The sequence below is a fragment of the Toxotes jaculatrix genome, chromosome 4 (genome assembly GCF_017976425.1).
Source record: "Toxotes jaculatrix isolate fToxJac2 chromosome 4, fToxJac2.pri, whole genome shotgun sequence".
In the NCBI taxonomy this organism is placed as follows: domain Eukaryota; kingdom Metazoa; phylum Chordata; class Actinopteri; family Toxotidae; genus Toxotes; species Toxotes jaculatrix.
In genome coordinates, this window is record NC_054397.1 from 8,938,315 (window position 1) to 8,947,522 (window position 9,208).

Below are 9,208 nucleotides of genomic sequence, written 5' to 3' on the forward strand. Positions count from 1 at the left end.
TCAGCCAGACTCAAACTCCAATGCACCTGGATACAGAACAAAGCCCATCTAAACTGAGCTGAAGACAAGCCTGCACATCCAACGCTTGCACGCTCACACACACAGAGAAATTAATGCATGCATATCTGTAGAAATACTGACAAACATACTTGCTCTCACCTTGTTTCTCGTGGTCCTCTGGGTCACCTCGTCCACCCACACAGGACAAACACACTCTACATCAGATACAGGTACAAACAGTCAAACCTATTCTAAAATTCTGCTACACTTCCACATTCAGCAGGGGGCGTACCTGAGCTCCACCCTGGATATGGCCTCATCCAAGCCGGAGCCCCACTCAGCCACATACAACTGGAAAGAGAGACACATTCATGGATATCTGTAAAAACACTGAACATTTGTCACTATCAGATATCGGTTTAAACTCAGCCTGGCATCCACACACCACAGTCTAAAATTCAAAAACTTTAACATACATGTGGTCATACCAAACAAGTCAGATATATAAAGCAAACTATTACACACACCTACTTATTTAATTCATGTCTAAAGTCAAAGTGGTACAGCTATCGGTTACCCATAGGTCTTACTATTGCATCCAACACCTCAGTTTAAACTCTTACACTATGGCACCCAGATACCACAGGCCAACAGCCAAAGCATACAGCTCTCTAACATAGGTTTGGTCTGTTTAAACAGAGCTTGTAAAACTGTCAAGCCTAAGTGGCACATCTAACATCTCACAGTTTAAAGCCTGAGAATCTGGCATCCACACAGCACAGCCTGCACCGTTTCATCTGCATATTAACTAGATTTCTAAAAATTTTGTTACGTACAACTCAAAAAGTCTTTTAAGTCTTTTAGTGTAAACTACATTTACACTCTAACAGTCCTCACAGATGACTCTAGCCATGTAAACAAAGAATTAACTAAAAGTCCTAAACCTAAGGTTGAAATGTTAACCTAAAGTGTGGAGCCAGTCAATAAGTTTAAACATGGCACATTCTCCAAACTCCATGCAGCCTTGAAATCAGTTCATACATCACAGAATAAGCACAGACAAAAAAAGAAAAGAAAAGAAAAGAAAAGAAAAGAAAAGAAAGACAGCGATGTTGACCAACATGCTTGCTTTTACTTTGTCTCTTGTGGTCCTCTTGATCAGCTGCTCCATCCTGCACAATGCACAAAGAAACTAAACATGAGCCACAGGAAGAAACAAAAAGTCTAACCTTGCATCTTGCAAAACCTTCTACTCTATTCAGCCAGACCCAAACTCCAATGCACCTGGATACAGAACAAAGCCCATCTAAACTGAGTTGAAGACAAGCCTGCACTTCCAACACACACACACACACACACACACACACACACAGAGAGAGAGAGAGAGAGAGAGAGAGAGAGAGAGAGAGAGAGAGAGAGATCAAATGCATGCATATGTGTAGAAACACTAAACAATGTTACCAACAGGCAACATCTCGCCTGGTCTCTCATGACCCTCCAAATAAGCTCTGCCATCCTGCAAGAGAAACAAACAGGAAGCATCAGCACACAAACCACCTTTGAAATTATATAATTTTGTATTTTGTTAGAAAGAAAATCTAAGTAAATTTTTAAATTTCAAGGACTCCCTTGAGACCCACAAAAAAGTAAAATGCTTCGTATTTCAATTTTGTTTCTTGCATTTTAAAACAAAAATCAAATAAGCACTCTTTTTTAACTTTTTTAATATCAGCATTTGAAGGAAAATTCAAATTCAAAAAGATACACGGACCAGTATTGCATGAGAATTTTAAATCTAGGATTTTTTTTAGTTGTATTCATTATGATTATGATTATGATTGTGATTGTTGATGTTGTAGTCTTAGCCGATATAAAAGCCAGTAACATGCTTTCAATAAATTGTTGTTGTAGTATTTTGTTTTTCCTGTAGATGGCAGTAATAATCCCGGTAGCATTTAAAAGGCCAAAAACCAAAGAAGAAAAAGGAAAAGAGGAGGAGGAGGAGGAGGATAGGGATCAATGCGGGATGCAATCTCGAAACACTCCTGAGAGAATGGGTCGTGGCGAGGAGCTCAGTGACTTTCAGCGGGGCACTGTTGTTGGATGCCACCTGTGTAAAAAGTCCGTGCGTGAGATTTCCGCCCTGTTAAACCTGCCTCGATCCACTGTGAGCGCTGTGATTTTGAAGTGGAAACGTGGAGGAATAACGACGGCTCTGCCCCGGAGCGGCCGGCCACACAAGCTCAAAGAGGAGGACCGTCAAGTGCTGGAGAGAGTAGCGCTGGAGAAGTGTTTGCCCTCGGTGGAAGCTCTCACCACCGAGTTTCAGACAGCCTCTGGAGCCAGTGTGAGCTCCAGGACCGTGCGCCGGGAGCTCCATGAGATGGGTTTCCGTGGACGAGTGTCCACATACAACAAGCCTAAAGGTGCGTTCAGGAGGTGTGGGAATGAGAAGTGCAGCAATCACATATGAGTGTTAGGGTGTGAGTGCTGAACAGTGACACCCCCTCCCTCTATTTGCTCCTGTGAAAGTCCTCTCATGTGAGAGATGTTGGGACCTGGCTTCTTACTGAATTTACTCCCGTTCAGCCACAGGAGCTTTTGAGAGTTTTAGAATTGACCCATCTCTTTTCAGCTGTAATTCAAAACTCAAACCGAACTTCTCTAAATCTCCTCAGAGTATAAGAGAAACTGTCAAAGTAGATTGTTGTTTCATGGTGACTTTGTTTTGAGGTTGCTTTGCATGGCTGAATGGTCAGATTAACCTCCTGAGGGGCCCCTGGTTGAAAATCTGTTCTTGGGCTCGAACTGACGCCCACCAACACCCAGAAACCAGCCAGTACTGTAGAGCTGAAATAAGTTGTGGATTAATGAACTTGGGTCACCTTACCTGGTTGGTAGTTCTGAACTCAGGACAATGGTACCGGAAACAGTATTTTAAGGAGAAACGGACCTGGACACAAAGAGCTGTACTGATTGTCTGCTGTGTGTCACCTTCTTTTCCACGCAGATGTGAGGACATAAATATGTTTGGTTTCCCAAGGCTGCAATCAGAAGTGTGAAGCAGCACTTGTAGTGTACTGTCTGTAGTGGGAGAAAAGGGGTAAACTAGGAGAAAGACAGACTTCTTTCACTCTGTGTTTTCCATTATAATTACAGTACCTCAGAAATCTCAGTCTCAGCCAAAACCTTGCACATTAATACACCGGAAGGCTTTCCACAGGATTTTGGAACCTGACTGCAGGGACTTTTTCCCATCCAGCCACAAGAGCTTTAGTAAGGTCCAACACTGATTTTTGGGTGATAAGCCCTGGCTCACATTCTGCATTCCAGTTCATCCCAGTTGTCGACTTGGGTCTCGGCTCTCTGCAGACAAGTCAAGTTCTCCCACACCAAACTAACAAGACCATTTCTTTATGGACCTAGAGCCATCATCAGGGTCTCATACATTTGTGGTTTTAAGTGAAATGTCTCAACAACAGTTGTCTCAAGATTTGGTACCACATTTCCCTCAGCATTACTCAGAATAACTTTTGTGCCATCTTGACTTCTCTTCTGGCACCATCATCAAGTCAAATTATTAATTTGTTCAGTAATTTGGTTTATGACCAAGTACCATCAGATCTATGATGTTTCAGGCTCAATTGTACTTTGTGTTTAGTCCTAATTAGCTAATGTTAGCATGCTAACAAGATAATCTAACATGGTAAACATTACAGATGTTAAACAACATGCTATCCTTGTCATTGAGAGCCTGTTTGTATGCAAGTACAGCCTCACGGAGCTGCAAGCAAATACCTAGCACATCGATACATCTGACTCACATTACATCAAGCAAATTTGTTGCGAACAAACACTATAATGATAAATCATTTAGAGATTCAATCCACAGTGTGATTATGTAACCCAACTGACATGGCAGTATCTGTCTTTCTTTGATGCCAGGAGGGGAAAAGGTGGAAAAAAAACAGGCATCTCCCAGCCAGGAGGATGCCAATGTAGATGTGTCTCGTCTGGACTTGCGTGTTGGACATATTATCACAGCCCTGCAGCTTCCAGACACTGATAGTTTGTATGTGGAGCAGGTCGATGTGGGAGAGGCTTCACCCAGGACAGTGGTCAGCGAACTGGCCAAGCACATACCAGTGGACCAGGTACATTATTATACCATTACATAATCTGTGTATTGGGATTAAATAATTTCTGGAATATCATGTGATTTTTAAATATAATTATTAGGGCTTCAGCTAATCATTATTTTAACTTAGGGTGCCCAGATATTTTTGGCCATGTACACACATTACACCTAGGTTTGAGTGCTGAACGCTGTCACCCCCTCCTTCCATTTCCTCTCATGAAAGACTTTCTGCATAATTTTGGAAGTTGGCTGCAGGGATTTGCTCCCATTCAACCACAAGACCTTTAGTGAGGTCAGACACCAATTTTAGGTGATAAGGCCTGGCTCACAGTCAGTGTTCCAGTGTGCAGGCAGACTCTTTGTGCACAGGGAATTGTCACGTTGAAGCAGGAAAGGGGGCCTCCCTAAACTGTTGCCTCAAAGTTGGAAGCACACTATTGTCCAAAATGTTACTGTATGGTGTAGCAGTAATATTTCCCTTCTTTTCAGCTATGGGCCTAGCCCAAACCATGAAAAAAAGAGTGTGTGGATGCATACTTTTGGTCATATATTGTGTAATTTAAATGGAAACATATGGCTGCCGAGGTCACAAATGCAAAACATTGTGTGATTTTGCCAAAAAAGCTGTAAAACCTAAGAAAAAATATTTGAAGAAACAATCTATCCATGCACAAAGACAAATATTAGACATTAGCTTCTTTAAACATTGGTGGAGTTGCAGTGATGGAATTTTGTAGCAGAGTTATATTAGGTGCTATCAAACTGCAGCTGGAAAGGCAAAGCACACTCCTCTTGGTACTGCCGCCTTTTTGCTGGTTGATTAGTCCACATACTTTTGAGAACTTTTGGTCTGTGGTTGTTTTACATGGTTTGGATTGCTTACTGTTTACAGCATACAACTTCATTTATCATTGTATATCGTAACATTAAGATTTCCCTGTCTAAGTTTCAAACTTTTCAACAACAGTCTTGGGATGGCCCTTCCCGTTTGAACATGACAATGCCCAAAATTCCAACCAAAATCTGTCACAACATGAGCGATTTTCAATCCTTATAGCAAATACATATAATTATAGAGGGGATGTGTTTCAGGTGATGGTATGGTTATTTTCTTGGATCTGGCCTGCATCGTCTCATGAAATACTGTATTTCCTCTTCTCAGCTTTTGGCAGAATCTGCCACTGATCTTTTTGAATTTTGGTCAGCCACAGAGGTCTCAAACCATAAACCCTCAGACACAGTAATTCTGTATGAAGAGATTAGAATTAGAACTGTTGTTTATATTGGAAGCCAAACAAACCACATCAGTTGAAGCTGTGTCTTTTTTTTTTTTTTAATTGGGTATAATTTGTTTTTCTTTACTGAGTAAGGCATACAAGCTGTAAAAATGTTTTTAATCTTATGTCACCCGTGCAGATGCAGAACCGCATGGTAGTCCTGCTTTGTAACATGAAGCCAGTCAAGATGAGAGGAGTGGTCTCCCAGGCTATGGTCATGTGTGCCAGCTCACTAGACAAGGTCGAAATCCTTGAGCCTCCAGGTGGAGCAGTACCAGGGGACAGGGTTACTTTCCAGGGCTTTCCAGGTACCATCACCTTATTACTGTACGCTCACAGACACATACATATTTAGCTTAAATGTTACAGTAGTCCTTAAGCAGACACTAGAGATGTGTGCTCACCAGTGAGTGACTTGTCAAAGAAAATTTTCCTCAAAATACGGCCTTAAGGAAATAAAGAACCTTTTAGCTACTAGAGACAACAGAGGTGTTCAGCATTCATTTCTCAGAACGTCATGAGAGAAACAGTGAAATTTTTGGTTCTCAGTCAGAAGCGGTGGTCCCACATCGCACCATGAGACACTTCCACCAACGGCTGTAGAGCTTCAGTGGCTGAAGACAGACTGCATCCACACTCTGACAGTGCCAGAAATTTGTGTCAAAATCCCACAAAGTGCCTGCTACAACCCACTAACTGACCAATCAGGATGTGTCATGAAATGACAGAGTACACTGAGGTGCTACTTTAATGCTACTGCCAAAACCATATTCACCTCAGGCTCTGCGAAAGTGGTATTTTATGTTGCTCTCTTTCTACCCTGTATACACAGAGGTGCAAGCTTGTTTATTGTTTTGCTGCATTTTCAAAACATGAGAGCGATGCAGATGGATGCTCTGTCTTTTTTTTCAGCACTGTAGCACTACAATTCATCAGGCATTTATGGCACAGTTTGACATGCCTCAATGTTAATATCATACAGTCTGACTCAGATTGTAACTGCGACTTTCTCACACAGTATGACATACGGTGCATCTGTAAGATTGTTGTTAATACTTATAGGTGCCTTTAATATCCAACTGAACTAAATCTCTGTGGTACAGCATACAATAGTGTCCTTCCAACTTTGTGCTGACCGTTTAGGAGAGGCCCTTTCTTCTTTCAACGTGACATTTCCCCCATGCATAAAGCCAAGTCCACAAAGAAATGGGTTCCTTCAATTCCATCACACACCTTTGGGATGAAATGGAATGCACACTGTGAGAAGCCCTCATCACTGAAGCCCACTGCTGGCCTCACTGATCTCTTGTGGCTGAATGGGAGTAAATCCCTGCAGCCAGTTTCCATAATCTTGTGGAAGGCTTTTCTAGAAGAGTGAAGCTGTTACAGCAGCATATTACAACCTGTGGTTTTGAGTAGGTTCTGCAAGGTCATTACATATCACAAAAAAATGTATGAGTCCTCACATTATAAAGCCTGCATGTGTCATGGGGCAGTAGAGAACAGAAGAATTTCCTCTAATGTATCAAACTGACATCTTTATTTCAGGTGAACCAGATAAAGAGCTGAATCCCAAAAAGAAGATTTGGGAACAGATTCAGCCGGACCTTCGCACGGATGGACAGTGTGTTGCAACTTACAAGGGAGCTGCCTTTGAAGTTGTCGGCAAGGGAGTTTGCAAGTCCCAAACCATGAGCGACAGTGAAATCAAATAAACTAATGGCACAGCTCAAAATAGCTCAGTGTAAATCCCTGCAGCCAAAATGTTGTGGAAAGCCTTCCCAGAAGAGCGGAGGCTGTTGTAGCAACATATTAATGCCCATGGTTGTGGAGTGAGGTGTCCAACAATCACATGGGTATTATATTTGAGTGTCTGCATACTTTTGTAATAAAAGCCAAGGAAAATGATAGTGAAGAGTATGTTACCCTCTGTTGGACAGATAAGAACATTACTGTTACATTTTTAAAAAAATGAAAACTGTAGTTCTGAATTTTGTCAAAGGAGGGCAGTACAGTACCCATGGTAATGTACAGTGTGTGTGTGTTGGGGATTTGTTGAAATGAGACATGAGAACATACACACTCATACCAAGCGTGGTTAAAAGAAATGGGAAATGGAAATTCTTCAGAAGAATCCCGTTTAACTGGGAAGTATCTGATAAAATATAAAAGTTTTCCCATGACAACATAGCTGTTATTTCCACTGAACTGGATGAAACTCAACCGTGCAGAAATCCCTTTGAAGTGGGGGACACTTCACAGTTCTACTTTCTTCTGACAGTATGAAAATGAAGCTCAGAAGGACTTAATTTACTTATCGTATAAGGTCAGTTTTTTGTTCTGCAATGACAGTTCTCTGTGTTTCTTCAGTGTAAGTCTGGTGCTGGCAGATGATGGAAATGAGTCAGCTTGTTATGTATCAGTACACGCACAGAGCCTGTGGAAAGTTCTGTTTGACATATATGTCGTACCGAATACAGTCTAATGTCTGAGACCCAGACAGTGTTCTCTTCACTGATCTGGATTTTGTTTATCTGCAGTTCCCCAGAAAACTGAAAACTGACAGTTCTGAATCTGTGATTTGGGTGTAAAAGTAAAAAGTGGATCTTTTTTTTTTATTGTTTCTTCATCCAATAGCTTTTGTATCCACCCTGCTACTTCAAACCATTATTCAACTCTTTAGATGTTGTGACGGGTTAGTTAAACCTTAATTTATAATATCCTACTTCATGAAACGTGTCTGTTTGTTCAGCTTCCAATATGATTGCTAATAAGGCTGCTTATCTCCTAAGAAAAATTTTTTTTTTTGGAAGAGCAAAAAATAAACCAAACTGTTTTGATTTTAAAAGAAGCTCTGTTTTGATTATTTTTATTCAGGAGGAGAGAGAAAACCAAGTCTGTAAAATGCCTAAAAAAGGAAAAACACAAACATGCAGTGTTCTTCTTCCCTTATTTTAAAGGAAGAACTGAAAAAATGCACGTAAAGAATGGGGATGTGATTCAGGAACTAAGAAGTGGAACAGATTGTCCGAGACACGATGTCTGCTGCTAATTGTTTGACAGGACTGGAGGGCTTAAAGGGAATGTTATAACCCTTTTCATATACAATAAATACTCTTCAGAGCCACTGAGGAAGCTATAAATCTTCTTTCCTTGAAGGCAGAGGAAAATCCGGCTTACAGATTTCTCATAAACGGCAGGACATATTCTTACAGTGTAGTAACTGTTTACATTCTAAATGACCATTATCTTTATCATTACATTCCTATTGATCATTATCTCTTCCACTAGTTACCACATTTTTTGTATGTTTCTAACAGTTGTAATAAGGTAACCAAAGCTGTTTTTGTGTTTTCACAATGTGTTTTTCATCTCATGCTCATCTTTGTGTGTCGACTAGTACAACAGGTTGACATTAATAAAGCCATTTAACCCTTAAGAGGTTATGGAGTAACCCCCCCCCCCCTACTTGCAGTACAGTCTACTCATGTACAAGTCAAAGGGGAAACCATACTGGTTAGAGTGGAGGCACTGTAAACAGTCATTTCTGACCTTGCATCTGCAATAACAACAGGTGTAGGGGAGTCAGTCCTGTAAGTGTGCAGTGGTTTCTCGGAGGGGAAAGTTTGTAAACAACCACCTGAGGCCTTGTTTCAGCTGAGCTGAGTCAATCTGCTCCTTCACGTTCTGCATCCTGTTTTTGAAAGAACAAAAAGAGCAGGAAACCCAACAAGACTCTTTCACAGATGCATCATAATGTCATTGTGTTTGTGGTATTTAGAAGTCATATAAG

At 41.1% G+C, this 9,208-nt stretch overlaps 1 protein-coding gene across 1 annotated transcript; it reads left to right on the forward strand.

The window, feature by feature from the left end:
* The first annotated feature begins 2,026 nt into the window (after positions 1 to 2,026).
* Positions 2,027 to 8,230, forward strand: LOC121180770 (aminoacyl tRNA synthase complex-interacting multifunctional protein 1-like). Its single transcript, XM_041036412.1, has 4 exons — positions 2,027 to 2,426; positions 3,946 to 4,154; positions 5,555 to 5,723; positions 6,964 to 8,230. Exons 1-4 carry the CDS (start codon positions 2,027 to 2,029, stop codon positions 7,128 to 7,130), a joined length of 945 nt encoding a protein of 314 aa, XP_040892346.1. The 3' UTR covers positions 7,131 to 8,230.
* Positions 8,231 to 9,208: the final 978 nt, after the last annotated feature.